Raw genomic sequence first — 19,150 nt, 5'->3', positions numbered from 1 at the left:
GGACAATCCACAAGCTACTGAGAATTCTGCCCAGCAGAGGCTCCAACAAGCTGGAGTCCCGGCATAGCTGACCCCATCTCTCTGCAGGTGACTTTAAATATTCTCTCTCTCTCTCTCTCTCTCTCTCTCTCTCTCTCTCTCCCTCTCTCCTTAGCTTCTGTCAGTCTAACATCGGGATCTACCTCCATTTCCCGGCTGTTCCTGGCTTCCCTGAAGAGAGACACCCTGCTGGCTCCCCTGGCTCCCCAGGCTGATTTCAGTTTTTATGTTTGGGCTGGTTCCCATTCTCTCCTCTGTATCCCAACTTTCCCCATGGAGCTCCAACCCCATTGCACACTCACTGGCCATTCCGATCTGACAGAGGCTTGAGGTGTCACTCTAGGCCCTGAGTCCTAAGTTTGGGGGCCACTGTCTTCATGCTTCCTGCCCTCTGCTACACCACCATGCTGCCCCCCACCCCATCCTACACATCTCTACCACACAACCTTGTCCAGGCACAGCATAATCTTCAGGGCCTACCAAGACACAACACATTCCTATGTTGATCACCTGTGGACTGGCCACCTAATTCTGAGACTTGGGTCATATAGCCCTTCCTGAGCAGGCTACCATGGCCTCCGCTGTGAGAATCTTGGCTAACATACCCCGTGTAGCATGTTCCTGCTTACAGGACAATACCTTAGCCCTTGGCATGTGAAGACCATGTCTTGATATTTTAATAACCCTTGTGCAATATTTGGATCCTATTGGGCACTCAAAAGCCTATTTGGAAGGACTGGTGAGAGATGGTCCAGTGAACAAGAATGTCTGTTCTACAAGAATAAAGACCTGAGTTCAAATCTCCAGTACACACATTAAAAGCTCGACCTCAATAAAGCAGGGAACTTCTGAGTCAGTGGGAGACCCCGTCTCAAGGCAGTCAGTCAGTCATACAGTGCCAGCAGGAGAACCCAATATTCTGCTCTGGCCTCTGTACACGCGTGCAGCTGCACACTCGTGAGCACGTATCCACACTCAAATGTGGAATGAATGAAATGAGCAAGTTCCAACAAGCTGTAGCTCATCCATAGGTTCCCCGACCCCCACACTGCCAAGGATGTCCTAACACCGCCCCATGGGTAACAGAGCCTTTTATTCTTTTTGGGCTTGGCACTATCCCTCCACCAATGCTCAGGGAATACAAGCTAATTATAGAAGCTTCAGAACCTCAGTTCCCAAAGAAGGCGCCTCTGGTGGTAGGAGGGGGTGTGGGTGGGACTGCTTTCATTCTAAAGGCAAATTCAGAGATATTTTTAGTGGCCCTGCCTCTTGGGTGCCCTCTGCCAAGGTGACTAAGCCAGGGCTGACAATCCCACTGGCAGTCCAGGGTCAGGAAGAACGCTGGACTCGGGCTCTGGATCTGTGTCTGTACAGCTCATCTCGTCTTTGCCCGTCTCCACATCTGTAGAATGGAATCAACACCACACCCCACATCCACAGACCTGCCCTGGCAGCTAAGAGAAGGGATGCATAAAAATGCCCTGTGGACCAGAATGGCCCAGTGTGGCCCTCACCCAAATCCACTGGCATGATCCCTCCAGCAGCTTGTCGGGGAAAAGGACCTACCTGATAGACAAGATGGCTTTTGCCACCTGAGCCATGTCCTGCTCTGTGACAGAGGTGCCCCCCAGGATCTGTCTGATCTGCTCGATCTTGCTCTTGGCATCTAGCAACCGAGAGGCCAGGCCTTGGTCTCCCCGACCTGTCCCTGTCCACAGGCCTTCAGTAGCATTACGGAGACCACCGAGGCGCCGAGCCTGCTCCTGGAGGTCCGCGTCATAGGTCTGGAAGCAGGAGTGGCAGGCCACACATACTGGGTAGCGGTCACAGTAGCCTCTCTGGCACTGGTCACAGCGGGGCCCAGTTATGCCAGGACGGCAGAGGCAGCGGCCTGAGGATTTGTCACAGCCAGGACCCTCGGTTCCTCTGAAGTCGCAGTCACAGGCTAGGGCAGGAGAATTGACACTTAGAGGCTGGGGTCAGGGAGAGGAAGTTCTGCCCTGCTATAGGTCCAAAGCATTTTCTTTATTCATTAATGGTAATCACAGCATACAGAGGGGAATACCATATCACTCCAGTCCTCCTCATGATCTATTTTCTCCACTGCTGCTGGCCAAGGTTCTCAGGGAGTGGGAGCAAGGACCCTTGCCCTCCATCCTGGAGTGTGAGGACCACCTTAGTTAACCTGATCCAGGCACTGGGAGGCCAGACAGTCTTCAAGGGAAGATGCTCAACAGAGTTGCCCTGGTCATCGGTACAGAAGGTCCAATCATATCAGTGCCCTTCGCCAAGCACCCTTATCCTGCCCCTCTACCTGCCCGCTACCTGACCATGCAATAAGCACGCACCTCGGCACCCCGTAGCTACATCTCCATGGGTCCGGTCAGAACATTGACGGATAGCTGCAGAGTTGCATGTCAGGCCACCAAACCCTTCCCGACAAGGACACTGTCCTGTAAACTGAAAAAAGAAAATGCCATGACGGACCCTTCCAGTCCCTTCCTGGCCTTCCTACTAGGTACTGTGCCCAAGATCCTTGCTCTGCAGATCTGGGTGTTCCCAAAAACTAGGGCTCCTACTGAAAGACAACCCAAAGTCAAGTCCCAGCGCTGAGCTGCAGACGGCGCGGGGGACAAGCCTGGCCCAAGGCTGAGAACCACATAGGGAGGGACATCTGGTGGCCTCCCCCAAGGGGAAAGGGGACGGATGTAGCCTTGCCTGACTGTAGGAAAGCCAGAGAGCAGTGCAGGAGAGATGGAGACATTCATAAGCAGGACCCCTCTGTGAATGAAGAGCCCATGGGCCAATGTTACTCATACCTGGTTGCACTGTGGGCTGAGAGAATTGCGCGGGTCACAGTTACAGGGTTCGCAGCCCCTGCCACTGGCTAGCTTCCAAAAGGAAGGGGCACACTGGTCACATTTGGGGCCTACCACATTGGGCAGACACAAGCAGCGCCCACTTTCCTCCTCGCAAGGCATATCTCGCCGGGCACCTAGGATGCTGCAGTCACAGCCTGTGGGAGGGAGGGCTGATGAGCATAGACAGGTTCCCACAGAGAGGCTGGCCCCAGAAAACATGCACCAGAGGGGCCCAGCGCTGGAAAAGCACCTGTCCTGTGACTTACTTGAGAACATACCCTCAGGGACCCTTCCTACCAGGCTCTGTCTGGCCCTGCTTCTGGGGACGGTGTCCCAGACTCTCACTCTGTAGATAGAATCCAGGGCTAAACTGTGCAGGGCTGGTGCATCCCCCAGACGTTGAGCTCTGGTATGAGATCAGCCTGAAGTCACAGGGCCTGTCCTTGTGCTTAGCTTGGCTGACTCATAAGGCCGCTGTGCCTTCCCAGACACCTGGCAGTTTGGCCCGCCCACCCTGGCAGGAACTGACTCAAACCCACCTTCCAAGCCAGGCCTGTGCTGCCACTTGCTGGAGGACGGTGGTGCAGCACACAGTGCCTGGAGTGGGCCTTCCTCTGAGGACACTCCAAGGACCTGGACAGTCTGCCTCATGCCCAACCACAGCCTCCCCGGCCCTCTACTCACGGTGGCAGCCCTGGGGGTTGGCAAAGGTGAGTCCCGTGAAGCCAGGCTTGCAGAGGTCACAACGCTCTCCTTGCACATGCTCTTTGCATACACACTGGCCGGTCATTGGGTCACAAGGAGCTCCTGGCACTGCCCCATCTGGATCACACTCGCAGGCTGAGAAGCAGAAACAATGTCAGAGCTCAGAGGAGGTGCCAGGAGGGTCCACTCCAAAACCCCATTCTACCGCGGGCTTCCAGCGCCACGACCCCAGTCAAGCTTGGAACCCTTTGTGCCTGGTTCCCCATCTGCCATGCGAGGAAAAAGAAAATTGCTTCTGAGTCATAAAGGACCAGCACGGAGCAGGCAGGGTGGTGCTGACTCAGATTAAGCACCACACTCTTGCTTCTGTGGTTATTGCTTCTTGAGGGCTACAATGTTGCAAACGCCGAGCAGGGCCTTCACAAGCTGTAATGCCCAGTCCTCATGACAACCTCAGCAGGCAGGAGTTGTCATACAGATGAGGGAACCAGTGCTTGAAGAGGTCAACATTCCAGAGACTGAACTGAAGCAGGAAAGCAGGGTCAGACTCACGTCTGTCCTACTCTCCAGACACAAATGTCAGCAAGCAGCTGCCTACTCCTGACTCCTTCACGCCTCTCAGAACTCAAGGATCCTTTGTTCTGAAGGTTTTTCCTGATCAAGTTGGTCTCAAGCGCGTGTTCTATCCTGTTCTCCTCTCTTAGGTCAGTGGTTCTCAACCTACGGGTCACAACCTCTGTGGGTCGAAAGAGTCTAATGACTCTTTCTCGGGGATCACATATCAGATAGCCTGCGTATCGGATATTTTACATTATGATTCATAACAGTAGCAAAATCACAGTTATGAAGTAGCAACGAAGATAATTTTGTGGTCGGGGGTCACCACAGCATGAGGAACTGTATTAAAGGGTCACAGCATTAGGAAGGTGGAGAAGCACTGTCCTAGGTTAATCTGGTGGCCTGGTGGACTCGTTAAACCATTCCACTCATTTATTAAGTCAACAAACACTCAGTCATAGGGATATGCCAGTCACTGTGTGGGGGCCAGAGGGTAAAATCTCATAGCTAAGCAGTGGTGGCACGCGCCTTTAATCCCTGTACTCAGGAGGCAGAGGCAGGCAGATCCTTGTGAGTTTCAAGGACAGCCTGGTCTACAGAACAAGTTCTAGGACAGCCAAGGCTACACTAAGAAATCCTGTCTGGAAAAACCAAAACCAAAAAAAAAAAAAGGTATAATTTCTTGATGGAGGAGGGAGGAATTTTCAAGACTGGAGAACGATATAATGTCTTCATGGAGGAGGGAGGAGTTCTCACACTGGAGAAACAGAAAAACAAAAGTGCTGCCCATGACACCCCCAGCAGCATCAGACACCATGCTTGCACCCCTCAGTTTCACAGTGTGTATGCTCCAAAGGCAGGAGCTGGACTTCCTGCTTTCTTCTCTGTGTGCCTCTGGAAAAAGCTGTGTACTGACCAGCAAGCTCATTGCTTGATTGGTCCAGAGCACTGAGAGGATAACTAACTTACTCAGTAGAGCCCAGTTAAAACAACCCCCCAAGCCCTTCCTTGGGACCACGGCTTCCTTGCTTCTCCATGTCCTCCGTGTCCCCAAGGACAAACTGGGGAGGACAAGTGGACGGCAGCCTGTCCCCGAAGCCACTACTCACGGATGCAGGTCTCTTGAATGGGAGCGCCAGGTCTTCTGTTCAAGAAATAGTGTAGCTGACAGCGCTCGCAGTTCTTGCCCTCAGTGTGGTCCCGGCAGTTGTCACACACACCTCCGTGTGTCCCCTGGCTGGCAGCAAACACGGCTGGGTCGAAGTGGCAGGTCTCTGAGTGCCCGTTACAGTCACACCCTAGACGGGGAAATCCGAGGTTGACTCCGTGGGGCAAAAGCAGACCACCGTGGCAGGTGCCCACGTAGCACTATCGGCTCTGTGACAGGCAGAGTGGGGAAGCGGGACCCAGTGTCAAAGGAGACTGGGGAAGAGCTGAATGAACAAGCACTCTGGCCCCCAGCACAGTCACAGACAGGTCCCTGACACTTTGGGATCTGCACAGATGAAGGTCCTGTATCCAAGGAACATTGGGTATAGGGATGTGATCACTGGAAGCCAGAGATGTCTGGCACAGAGCAAGGAGCCTTCAGGGGCCACAGGGGCTCTGGGAGCACAAGGTTTCAGCAGGGACCAATGCCTGGCTCTTGCAGGGCTAACAGAAACGGATGGAGGCAGTGAGGGGATTTCCAGATCTACTGCAAACCAGGGATCTGAAGGCAGGGCTGCAGTTATAAGCAACAAAACCAGATGCCCCATGTTGCAGGTGAGAAACAGGTAAGTTGGTTCCCATCCCCGCTGCTATCATCAGGACCCATCCCAGGCTCCTACTTTGGCACTCATGGGCATCCTGGCCCTCTGCAGGTCTCCACGGCCGGTTGTTGTAGAAAGGAGCACAGCGCTCACAGTTGGGGCCAGCGGTGTTGTGCTGGCAGACGCAGACATCCTGGACCTGGGGGACGAGTCGGTGATTACCAGCAAGGATTTATCCAGGAAAGCCCACTCCCTGCAAACCAACCTGCCTGCCCCTCAAGACCCTGCCTGGACACATGCCCTTCCCGGACACCACATACAAATGCTTCAGCCTTCTCTCAGTTCTTGTAACTCTGTGGGGGCCCGGGTCTTTATGTGAGTACTCATGCTGTGTGCCCGCGGGAGGGCAGCGTGAGCATGTGAGTAGTGCATGCCTGTGAGCATTCATGTGTCATGCAGACTAGCAAGGGTTCCACAGGTTTGGCACCTGTGATGTACGGGCCATGATATGGTGACAGGTAGTGGACATTGTGCTAATGAGCTGTGGGACTGTAGAGTCTGGCGGGCTCTCGGCAGCTTCACTCTGGCAATCCGTGACTAAGCTGTTTGGCTGGTGGGACACTGCATGATGAGTTGTTACTAGACTCATTAAGATATAAAAATAGAACCACGATTGTATGTTAATTGCTTCCCCAGCTAAGCCCCACCTCCACAGCCTGGCATTCAGGGACCTGTTCACTCTGAGTTGCCCTTCCCTTTCTGCCACAGCTGACCCTCTAGCCACTCCCCATACAAGCTGGCATTTCCCATTGGCCAGTTCTGATGTTTTTCTGCCTGCCGTAATTAATTTCTACATTCACCAGCCAAGTGGGGTAAAAGGTTTATTCCCTTTTCTCAGGCCTGCCCAGCTCCCTTTAACTCATAAAACGCCATGGCTGATTACACACGTAGTCACCTGGGCAGGTGTTTACAAACACCAGAGCCCTGACCAAGTTCTACCTGAACCTTGACCCTAAGGGCAAGGCTGAGGCATTGGAGCCATCCCGTGAGCTCCTCCACGCATCCCTGCATTCCTCCCACTAGGCTTCAGGTTCCCCTGACCTATCTCCTGTGCCCTCAGTGCTCCAATTCCCTCTGGGCTTCTCGCAGCCTCCAGCAGGAGTTGCCCCAGAAGTGGGCAGAGTGGAGACTGAGCAGCTCTCTCCATAACCTCCCTCCTCCGTCGCCTGCTGTGACTCCCTCTGCCTTTCTGTCACCAGGCTGAGCACCATACACCCTTAGGTTGGCAGAGAAGCTAACACCCTGGGAAAGGCCAACGAAATGGTGCAGCCTCCCTCTCCTCTCCCCAGAGTCCCCCTGCTCGGACTCACAGTGAACCCCAAGAGCTTGCTAAACTGGATTTCCTCTATCCATCTATTGCACCCATACTGACTGGTGTCCAGGGTGGACTTTGTTTTCATTCTAAGCACTGACCTCTTACCTGGCCCCACACCTTACTACCAGATGACTAAACCCCAAGGCCAGTGGCTCTCAACCCCACAGGACATTCCAGCAGCATGGAGCTTCAAACATCAGTCATGAAATCAGAAGTTCTGAGCGCAGAGGTTCAGACAGCTTATTCCTACTCTCAGGTCTTATAATTCATGATAATATTTTCATAGGTACACAGCGACTTCCTTGTTATAATAATGCTGTGAGATCCAGGTTTCCTCTGTACCCACAGGTCTACGTGCAGCCGAAGCTGAGACCATCTGCAGGTAGAATGCAGACCTGAAGTATACAATTTGGGTTTCTGAAACAGCGACTTACTAAATACCTATGTCGTTTTGTTTTGTTCTGTCTTTATTGTTTGCTTCTTTGTGGTTTCTTTTAAAAATAGGATGGTGCACAACCCAGCGAGCCTCAAACTCAACGATGTAGCTGGAAATGACCTTGAACTCCTATTTCTTCAGCTTCTACCTTCTACGTGTGCCGGGCTTACTAGGCATGCTCCACCTCACCCAGCCTCTGCCCCCAACCTATCTCCATTTCACTCGCTAGAAAAGTGCTCTACCATTGATCCAGGTCACTAGCACTGTCCACGAAAGCTGAGCAGCTGCCCTGCTCTGTGGGAGGGTCTGCTCTGGTCTGGTCCCATTCCTCCCACTCTGCCATCCCCACCCCGGACATCACCTGCACAGCAGTGGTGGGACCTGCAGGGCCTCCACGATTGGGGGCACAGCGGTCGGCATGTCCGTGACAGAAGCAACTCCCCTGTAGACGTAGTTTTGACACTGCGAAGTAGGCACTGGGTGGATAGGAGCCCCTCTGCGGCACAGGCGCCAGCTTGGTGAAGTTGACTCTTAGGTTTGTGATGTCCCCTAATTCTGAGAGTGGCACCAGCAAGGATGGAGTGGGGAAGCAAAGGCAGTAAGTTAAAAGTCAATGGATTCTCCCTCTCTTTTCTACCTTCCCGTTAAAGCACAGACATCCCAGCCTTCAGCCTTCCCACTAACAGCCCCGTAGGGGAGGGGAAGAGGTGTTACACCAACCTTGAATCTTTCTGCTTTGGGATGCAGGGATACCTGATGCCAAATCCATTAGGTTAAGCTGGACCTGCTCAGTGAGAAGGGAGGTCAGAATGGCAGAGGACAGAAGTGTGCACCAAGCTCAGACACCTTCCATCCCTTCTGTCCTCATTCTCCTTACACCCCCTTCTCACCAGTCTGAGACAGACCGTGGCCATGAGGTTGCCACCTGTGCTGAGATAGATGACCGCTGGATCCTAAAGGAGCATCAACAGGCATGCGCACACGTGTGTGTGTCTGTGTGTGTGTCTGTGTGTGTGTGTCTGTGTGTGTGCATGTGCGTGTGTGTGTACGTGTGTGTGTGTATGCGTGTGTGTACGTGTGTGTGTGTGTCTGTGTGTGTGTCTGTGTCTGTGTGTGTGTGTCTGTGTCTGTGTGTGTGTGTGTGCGTGTGTGTTGGGTAATACAGGTCTACCTGCTATGTCATCTATTACAAAGAAGGACTTTGATGATCTAACTTTTTTATTATTAGCTTTCACTTTTTTCTTTAGTATTAATGTATGATTATGGTGGGAGGAGCACATGAGGTTCCATGGAATGTGGGTTGGAGGTCAGAGGACAGCTTTGTGGCACTGGTTTTCTCCTTCTACCTTTCCATGGGTTCTGAGGATCATGTCATTAGGCTTGTATGGCAAGCAGTTTAATTGCTAGACCTTCTCACCAGCCCTATTGTTTTACATATAATATTATATAATATGTATGATATATATGTATATATATCATATATACTATACTATACATGAGGATGGGTTTTGTCTGGCATTTTCATGCATGCAAGATGGTAAGATTGGTACAGATGTGGTATAGTGAACACTTAGAGCTGGCCACCCTGACCACTATTGGTTCTAAGTAGGCTTTTATTTATTCTACAAACCTCTCACTATGTGTGGCATCCCGGCATATCCCATCAAGTTTCATCCTGATGCCTTACAAAAAAAGAAGAAGCCCTGGGTTCTGCTCAGGGCTAGGAACAAGTGGACACCTAGGCTCAGTAGAGATTTAATCAAATAGTGGACGCAAGGAGATCCGTGGCCACATGGGGGCAGCACTCGGCCTGCCTGGGCCCGGAGCTGCTTCTCCAAGGGAAGGGGAGCTATGTGCTTCCTCCATGTGGGGAGGAGTGGGGAATACTTTGGAGAAGACTATGACCACACAGGAAAGATTCTGAGAAAAAATTCCGGGTGTTTCTAGAGGCAGGTTGTCATTTTCATTGCAGATAACTTCAGAGATCTGAGTTATTCTGGAATCTCCCACCATGGACTAGGTCTGGCATGACAGATCAAAAAATGAATTTTTGTGGTAAATCCTATGAAAGTCAAATTACATGTGGTTCTTTGCTTGTTTATGTGTAAAGTAGCCATCCAGAAGTCCTTACAAAAAAGTCCCCAGAGGGATGCAGTCATGAGCCCAATAGGAGGAAATTGGAGAAAGTCAGGGCGGACGATGCAATAGAAGCCTCTCGATGTTTCTGGAAGGTCCCAGCAAAATGATCTGATCTGGCGTGTTCTCATTTCTTAACTAGGAGACATGGACTTCCTCCCTCCCCTGCTGGTTCAGGTTCCCTAGACCTACCTTTCCCCCAGCTAGATGCCCATTAGGCTTCTGGGGCAGGGGCTGGCACCGAACGTCCTGCCAGTTCTTGGGCTGGCCCCGGTGGACCTGGGGAAAGGTGCTGGCACAGTCTGCAGCTAGGTACTGGTACACCCTCCAGGTCTTGCCAAAGTCAGAAGAGCGCTCGATCAGCATGCCAGCTGGCATGGGGCTCTGGGGAAACATGGAGTAGGAAGGTGGAGTAGGGTTGAGTGACCTGTGGGAGACACAGTTGCAGACAGGGTCTCCTACAGAGAGGAGGGAGAGAGGGACCAGGAATGGCAAGGACTGTGGAGAAGACGGGGACAAGTCCTACGTTCCAAGACAGTAATCAGCACCCAACCCCCTCCCCAACCACCATGAAAGAGAAGCTGTGCTCTGCCACACCCCCTGCTATGATGCTTAGCTTTTCCATACACCCCAAAGCAACAAGATCAAGTAAGCATGAACCAAAACCTCTGAACCCGTGAGCCAAACATCACCTTTCTACTGCCAAGTTCTTCCGTCTCGGGGTGTCTGTCACAGTGACAGAAGGCTAACCAACCTGCCTGCACTTCTTAAAATCTAACCTGACCTTGTGTGCAAAGGTTCAGTGTTCCTTGCTTGGCCCTCACCCGCTACCATCTCAGGAGCCCATCCCTCCTCAGCCCTCCTCCCTGTCTCCTTCCTGGAACATTTCTCCCCTGTGGGTTGGAAGTCTAAGTGTTACTTTTTCATGGAGTTTTTTTTTATACCTACCTAACTTGCATTCTCCTGCCCAGCCCATGGCGCTGTCTCCTAGTCTACCATCTGACTTCCCTTAGAAATAGCAGCACCATTCTAATTATCGACCAGCCAGTTCCCTGCTTTCTAGGCAGGATTTCTCAGCTTCAACAGAGTCCCTATTTGGAGTTGGACAAAGGAACCATCAGGTTGCCCTGTGAATTAGAGGATGCTGACCAGCATCCCCGACCTCAGCCTACCTGATGTCATTGCCATACCCACAATTGTGACAACCACAATGTCCCCAGAAATTGTCATATGTCCCTAGGGAAGGGGGAGCGCAGACATAGACTAGGTTGAGAAACAGTGCCCTGAACCACCCTCTCTTCCTTGCCTGCTTGGTGACCAGTTCTTCCCAGCACCTAGTGCACAGTGGGCACCGAGTACACACTGTTGGGCGGGTGGTGACTTACAGCCTTCTCACAACCACAGAAATTCACCCTCTAGACCCCTCTGGATTCTCTTGTCCCCCTGCCTACTATGGGCTTCCTTGTTCCTCACTCCTCACTTTAACTTTGAAGCTTTGAAAGAGTCTTTCCCTAGAGTGAACACTGCCCTTCACGTGGTTATATGGTAGATTCTCTGACACCACAACCAGGGCTAGCCAAGCTAGATGCCCCTCCTAGGCTCATCAATGCCGACACCACTGCCACTCACTCCGTCTTCTCTGGTACATTTAGTGAGGGCAGCTTCGTTGTGACTTCATTTTACACACCTTTCTGTCCCTATCAACAGATGCCAGTTATACCACACCGCCAGTATTTGGTATGTGCGTGGCTGAACCTGACACATGCACAGAAGACAGCAGAAAGCATTTAGCAGTGTCCGCGTTAACACTGCCTTTCAGGACTGTCTCCTTGAGGGACTGGGCATCTGTTCAAACACTGCCGGCATGTCTCAAAATACTTCGACCTTTTGTAGGGCAGGGCTCTCAGAGCCAACTTTCTCAGTCAGATAAGAAATCGAGTCCTGTTGGGTTTCACCCCACACGCCTCTCAACTCTTAAAACACTCGCAGGTTTCCTGTTCCTCTCATCTTATTAGTCAGACTTTATCTTCCCATGCTTGACTATTTCCATGGAAAGAATGCAGTTAAATCTTCTGGGTGGAGGGACACAGTGACCTGTCACAAATGAATGGAACCTTTGCGTCTAAGACAGGAGCGGAGATGTGAGAGGCCATAGTGTTGACAGGACGGGCTTTTTTACCAAGCGAGCTGTGCCGCAGCAAGTCCTTCCTGTGGGCAGACAATTTCTTGACCACTAGTTAAACTGTTCTCATCTTCAAAATTGTTAAGTAGATCACACCAGGTACTGGGGAGAGGACACAGCTGAGCTTGCTGTGTAAGCTGAGGGCCTGAGGCTCAGATCCCAGCCCAGTTTCTCCTTCCATCCTTAGTGGTCCGCTCCACTCCTCTCCAGGCTCCCCGCCATGTTGTCCAGCCTCATCTCAGTCAAGGGAGCAGCCACTGCTGCAGGACAGTGCTCTTGTACACTGTAGAGATTTGTCACTCGTATTGGTTTAATAAGACGCTGGTTGGCCAGTAGCCAAGCAGGAAGTATAGGTAGGGCAACCAGACTAGGAGAATTCTGGGAAGAGGAAAGGCAGAGACACAGTCGTCAGCTGGAAGGAGAGGAAGCAAGATGCGAATGCCTCACTGAGAAATGGTACCAAGCCACGTGGCTAAACATAGGTACGAATTATGAGTTAATTTCATTTGTAAGAGGTAGTTAGTATTTAGAGCAATAGGCCAACCAGTTTATAATTCATATAAGCCTCTGCGTGTTCCTTTGGGACTGAACAGCTCCAGAACCAGGTGGGACAGAAACTTCCATCTATAAGCTACTGTGAGTTGAAACCTCTGACACCTCCAGCCAAAATAAAATCCTTTCTCCTCAAACTGATTCTTGGAGGCTTTTGTCCCAGTCACAAAGTCTAACACAGAGACCTATGGTCCTCATCTATTCTACTTATTTTTGTGTCTTTATGCACATGTGATATGTGCACACATGTGGAGGGGTGTGCACATAGGAGGTCAATGTCTTCCTCAACAGTTCTTCACCTTGCTTTTTGAGACAGGCAGTAGTGTTAAATCTGGAGCTCACTGACTCAACTAGACTTGCTGGCCAATTAGCTCCAGGGATCCATCTGCCACCGTCCTCTTTCCCTGGTGCTGGAATTATAGCTACACACTGTGGGGTGGAATAGAATAGATTGCTAATGATGTAAACACAAGGAGAGAGGAGAGGGAGAAAACAGACAAAGAGTATGCCCAGGACAGACAGGCCCCAAAGGGTATGCCCCCAGTGCCCTACTTATTCCAACCAGGCTCCAGCTGAAAGTTTCCATCACTTTGAAATCATACCTCAGATCATCAGTCCACCAATGGGTTGATTCAGGGATTACATCATAGGTCTCATAATCCAATTACCTCTTGAAGACAAGAGCCACCCACTGGGGACCAAGCCATCAGCACATGAGCTATTTCTGGGCCATTTCATACTAAAATCATTAAAAAGTAGCCAAGTCCAGTAGAAGTGGTACGTGCCAGAGTAGGGTCTATCTATCAGACAGGTTAAAGATGTTGTCTGCAGAGAGGACCATGGGATTTGGGAAGAAGCCCTCTTCTCCTGGAGGCCAGCTGTCTGTTGTCACCGTGATGTAAAGTCATAGGCGGTGTCCCTATTCTGAAAGAGGACCTGTGACGTATGGTGCCATCATCCCAGCTTAGGGAGACAAAACACTGCTCTCCTCTCAGCCCAAATCCCTCTCCCATCCCCCGAGGTCCCCAAGAGCAAACCTTAAAATCCATCATGATGTCATGAAGCTGCATTCTCTTGTCTAGGTCCAGCTGCAGAGAGACAGGGTTCACATCTCGAAGGACAAGAAGCAGAAATGTTAGACAAGATGCTCCCCTGTATACTCCCAAAGAAAGCCTCGCTAACACCAGCGCTGGGCGGTCAGAACACCTCCAGCCTTGACTCTCAGTCACTTCGGGTAAAGGAGGGGACTGGACTGGTATGCTCCTGCTTGTGTTATCTACTCAGAGGTGACCTCTGATACTCAGAGGGTCCCAGCCTGTCTGTCACAAACAGATTTGTTCCCAAGGCCCAAGTCCTACATGCATCCACCCACAGAGACAAGGCAAGATGAAACAGGTGTGGTCCTCCCCCATCACACATCCCCCTCAGCCTATAGCACCCAACGTACCCCTAAACAAAGCTGGCAGGTTCGGCCTGCCCCGCCCCCCACACCTTCGACTCCACATGCCCCAGCCTGTAGAGCCTCTATAATCGTGGGCTCCTGCAAGGAGGTGGCAGGTCCTCACCATTCTGGGACTGCCACCAGCGCGTGGGGCCTGAAGACGATGCGACATTCTCCACTCGGTGACTGTTGTAATTGTGAGGGAGCCTGGAGTCGCACTTACAGCATTTCATCTGCCACTGTGGGGGAGGGAGAAGAGAGAGCTCAGAGTGGGTCCCTGCAGGGAACCCCGTGGGGCTCTCTCCTAGATCCTGGGATACCAGCCCATGCCTTCATCTAGAATCCTACCCTCAAGGGATCTGCCAATGTCACCAACACGCTAAGAAAGATAAATTTCTTAACCCGGAGCTACTGGTCATCTCTTAGTTTAATTCCTACAGCAATGTATATCTATGTTGAGGTTGGAGAAGGAACACAGAGAAGTGGAAAATAATTTCGGCTCATGTCGTTCCCTTAAAGAGAAATTGCAGAGGTGTGAAATGGGCAGGGGGAAGAAAGGAGGAGAAACCCACGTTGACTTAGCACCTACTGTGTTAGGGAACACCAGAAGAGAACAGGGAAATGGGAGGTTCTGGCGCTAGCTCCATTATTCCATTTCCCAGACCCGGGATTTTTCTTCAATAAATTAAATGAGGGTTACGTTAGAATCACCCACGTGTATTTGTTGAGCATGTCATATGTGCCAGGCATAGTACTGGGCTCTACAGGCTAGAGTTCTCCCTAAGGAAGCCCATATTTGGTTACCATCTCCCAGTTCCAAGATATCCTGTCCACAGGAGAGAAGCTAACTCTCTTAGTTTTCTGTCACCATAATAAAATCTCTGACAAAAGCAACCTACACTCTGACTTTGTCAGATTTCCTCTGACCATCACTGCTGCCTCTGCTGCTGCCGAGGGTTTCAACCTGTCTGTCACCAAGACCTGTCCCCAGTGTCCAAGTCCTTCCAGACACCCACCCACAGAAACTAAGCAGAGTGAAACTAAAGTGGTCCTCCCCAGAACACCATCTTCCCAATCTCAGTGAGCCCTCAGCCAATAGAGGGAAACGGTCCACCATGCTGGGAAAGTCAAAGGTGCAAGAGCTTGAGCTGGTCGCATCACACCCATAGTCAAAGAGCAGCACAGAATGAATGCTTGCTGCTACTCAGCACATTTCTAAAGCCCAGGGTCCCAGCCACACCCACAGGTGACAGGCTCATGGTAATCCCCCAGGGGCAGTCCCAAAACGATGGACTTATTCTGAAGCCCATCAAGGCGATAACACTAACCATCAAACAAGCCTAGCAAACAACACCCACATCTTCCGTGTCCTGTACCTTTCTGAGTGGGACAAGGGACTTAACGACAGAGCTGCATGGATGGGCTCCAGGTCACGGCAGAGACAACGGAGGAATGAAGGTGATCCCAGAAGTGGTTTATCTTGGAGCCTGTGCCTATCAGCGTGTGTGAATGGCGAGGCCCTGTCCCGCTTCCTTGGGTTCCACATACAAACATCGCTGTCTCTGAGAAACCACAGCCCCAAATCCTGCACAGCCCAGATGGCTAAAGGTTCACTCACAAGCGGAAGCAAGGCTTGGGTGAGATCACCGGTCCCTTCCAGCTCTCCACACACCCCCAGGCCTCTGCTTCCATCAACTGCTTCTCATCCACAGCTTTGTAGCTGCTCAGTCTTGGCTGTGTGCAGGGAAGGCCATATGCTACCTGAGCCACTGTCATAGGCATGGGGACTCTGCTCAGGTGTAGAGGCCCTGTGACCATGCTGGACCTGCTCGTGGGCTGTGGACACTCCTTGCCCAACACTGTGTTCCCTCTGTGCGCATACAACTGACCCAGAAAAGGGGAGCTGAGTGTCCTGCTGCAGGGCCTCTGCTATCCTCCCCGCTTCCCAGTTCCTAACCCTAGTCAGAGAAGAACCAGCATGGTCACCCTTCCTTATCACCTTATCACAACCAAAAATGCCTTAATAAGCTCTAGCAGCTGAACCCCAACTAGGCTGTACCATCACTCACCATCACCATCACTATCTCAATCCTGGCCACACCCACCCTCCCCTGCTGGATTTCTCTTACCACAGCATCTCCGCTTGTCACGCCATATCCTTACCTCTGGTCTCTGTCAACTGTCAACCTTCCCCTTCTACAGTGCATTCCCCATGAGGACAAAGGCTTGCCTTCCTTCCCTGCAGCCTTCCCGTGTAGAGAGAGTGCCTGGACACTGCTGGCTCTAGCTACGCTCTTGCTGCATAAATGAATTGAATGAGCAACGAATGGCAACGCTCAACCTGCATCAACTCTTCTCTCCTGGACTGAGCATGCTTGAGAGGCATAGGGAGGATGGAAGGAACCAAGTGTTGACATTAAACAGTGTACCCGTGCTGCCAGCACCTCGGGAGGCTGGGGCAAGAGCGTAGCTCAAACTCAAGTTTGGTGTCAGACTGGGCAACATAGAGAGACTTACCTCCTGAGAAAAAGTGAAATTAAGTAATGGCATTATGGCCCGGTACCAAGAACTGTATTATATAATTCAATATCAGAACGTATTTAAGGGGTTGGGGATGTGATCTGGGTGATAGAACACCTGACTAGTATATACAAAGCTCTGGAATCTCGCCCTAGTATGGTATGAAACTGGGTATGCTGATCCATGCTTGTAACCCCAGGCCTGAGGAGGCAAAGGCAGGAAGGCCAGAGGTTCAACGTCATCCATAGGTGTACAGTGAGCCCAACGCTAGCAGCCCTAATATTTCTCTGTTTTCCCCCAAGGAAGCTGCGGAGTGACAGACCTCACTTGGAGCATACTCAAGTTTATCATCTCTGTCTCATCCAGAGAGCACCACGCAGGACCCATGCTGCCCCAGAAACTGACCTTCAGGGAGCCCACAGCACAGAGCACTGTGAGAAGGATCCAACGTCTCCAGTTCACTTGGCTCAGCTGCCATGGAGACGGGAGATGTGCCACCAGCCAAAATGCCTGGGCTTCAGTCGTCATCTTTTCTGGGCAAGAGAAGGCTAGCGCAGGATGCCTATCCAGACCCTATTTTGGTGCTTGGCAAGGAACTGTGCCCTTCCCCAGGTTCTGCCCAACCTCATTCTGTCTGCACTCAGCACATGTCCAGAGGAGAGGCAAGACCGGCTGCCTTCTGGCAGATGCTATCACCAGATCTCCCTACCCCAGACTCTGCTGGGAACTGAGCCCAGCTCTTGCCTGGCCAGGGCAGCATTGAACACAGGCTCTTTCTTTCTTAGCTTAGGACATTGGACAAGGAGCCAGAGCTGGTGGAAATGGTCTTGGTACTCCCAAATGACAGAATATTATGTAATCATTAAAAAGAGTTTAGAGAAACTTTCTAATTGCATGGGGAAGGGCTTACAGTATAATGTAATAGTATAATTTATGGGGGGAGTTAGGCTGAAGCTTGAATATACAATTTAATATCAAATATATATTTTAAGGAAAGGAAGGAAATATGCCAAAATAGTAGGAAAAACATGAAATTGCTGATATTCACCTATTTTGACTTATAAGCATGGTAGCTACATATAGCTCAACCCAATATCTCTATAACAGAATATTTAGGTGGCTTTTCCCTGTTAGTTATTTTTTATATGTTTAAACTTTTATATATTGAATGTTACTTTTAAATGTAGGAAAATAGATAGGATTATGAAACAAAACAAGCTAAAGATGTTCAGTGTCCGTGTGGGCTCATCGCTCCAAGCCGCCCCGCAGTCACACAGACAGCATGGGGCCCTCAAGCCATCTCCACCGACTTCCACATGCACAGGCACTGATGCAGACGGGATGGCCTCGTGGCCTCAGGCACTACGTGCTTCGTGCTTCGTGCTACATGCCTGGGAACACAGCTGAGGAGGGGATTGGCTTCGCGCTCAAAGGGAGCTAAGCCCCAGCTTCAGACAGGTATTTTAAGTAGCTCTGCTGTCAACTCGCCAGCAGGATGACGGACCTGAAATAGAACAGCTACAATAGAAGCCCAGCTGAAGATTTGCTGTGTGCTTTCCCGCTGGGCCTGCTTCTTTCTCTATTTGGTGTGTGTGTGTGTGTGTGTGTGTGTGTGTGTGTGTGTGTGTGTGCACATGGGGGGCTCTCCTCACAGGTCCTATGTCTCCCTTTCTCCATAGCCAAGGCTGCTCTCGGTGGCTGCTGACTCTCTAACTCGGGTCATTTAGCCACCATGCTCCCTGAGCTTTACAAGAAGCATTCTTATCAGTCCAGCCTGCCAGGCCTTCAGCCAGTTTGGCTCCTGTTTGCTCTCCAGCTGGAGAGGCTGGGCTTTCTCCTGGAGCCTTCTAGAATCTCAGAAATCTGGCAGAAAGGCAGCCCCTTCCAGACAGCTTAAGTGGGGCAGAGGAATAAACAGGAGCCTATGGGGCCAGCATCAGTAGAGAAGGAAGGAGCTTGCATGGGAAGGCTCTAAAGAGCAGAAGGGGAGGACAGGAAAGCAAGTTCTGCCTAGCCATGATGCAGCTCCCTTCGGGGCAATCCAGGGAGCTGTGTCCTTTAAAGCAACATCCAGGGTCAAGGACACTAGCCAGGGCCCAAAGGAGGAAACCAGGGACAAAGTAAAACAAAAAGTCCTGCTGTCATTAAGAAAAGCAGTTTCTGAAATTTGCGGCAAATGAATGGATCTAGAAAAAAACATATTGAGTGAGGTGACCTAGACCAAAGACAAATATCACATGTACTCACTCATAAGTGACTTCCAGACATAAAGCAAAGAAAAAAACCAGCCTACAGTCCACAACCCCAGAGAACCTAGACAACAAAGAGGACCCTAAGAGAGACATACATGGATCTAAATAGGAAGAAGAAAAAGACAAGATCTCCCGAATAAATTGGGAATGTGAGGGAATAAATAAAATGGGAGAGGGCAGAAGGGGAGGGGGAGGAAGGCAGGGGGTAGAGAAAATGTATAGCACAGTAAAAACAGTTTTAAAAAAAAGAAAAGCAATTTCTACAAAAAAAATGAAAAAAAAAACAAAAGAAGAAAGAAAAAATACAAGTCTCCATGTCAGCTTTCTCCTTAGAAAAACACA

The 19,150-nt window shown here is 50.9% G+C and overlaps 1 protein-coding gene across 8 annotated transcripts in view; it reads right to left on the bottom strand.

Moving 5' to 3' along the window:
* Lamb3 (laminin subunit beta 3) overlaps positions 1-19,150 on the bottom strand; it is a 68,720-nt gene that overhangs the window by 9,594 nt on the left and 39,976 nt on the right. For 3 of the 8 annotated variants that reach the window (XM_050148284.1, XM_050148285.1, XM_050148279.1), the window contains 9 exons: positions 10,054-10,245; positions 8,446-8,509; positions 8,087-8,280; positions 5,993-6,113; positions 5,273-5,461; positions 3,585-3,740; positions 2,859-3,055; positions 2,388-2,499; positions 1,606-1,984 (listed from right to left, as the gene is read on the bottom strand). In XM_050148284.1, the coding sequence (XP_050004241.1) occupies positions 1,606-1,984; positions 2,388-2,499; positions 2,859-3,055; positions 3,585-3,740; positions 5,273-5,461; positions 5,993-6,113; positions 8,087-8,280; positions 8,446-8,509; positions 10,054-10,245 (1,604 nt within the window). Of the gene's footprint in view, positions 1-1,605; positions 1,985-2,387; positions 2,500-2,858; positions 3,056-3,584; positions 3,741-5,272; positions 5,462-5,992; positions 6,114-8,086; positions 8,281-8,445; positions 8,510-10,053; positions 10,246-13,632; positions 13,707-14,160; positions 14,276-19,150 lie in introns of all 8 variants that reach the window. The other 5 variants (XM_050148280.1, XM_050148283.1, XM_050148281.1 and 2 more) reach the window with 5 other exon arrangements.

The sequence above is a fragment of the Alexandromys fortis genome, unplaced genomic scaffold, assembly GCF_014885135.2.
Source record: "Alexandromys fortis isolate MF-2015 unplaced genomic scaffold, M_Fortis_MF-2015_v1.1 scaffold_62, whole genome shotgun sequence".
Lineage (NCBI taxonomy): Eukaryota > Metazoa > Chordata > Mammalia > Rodentia > Cricetidae > Alexandromys > Alexandromys fortis.
This window is presented reverse-complemented; position numbering and strand designations above follow the sequence as displayed.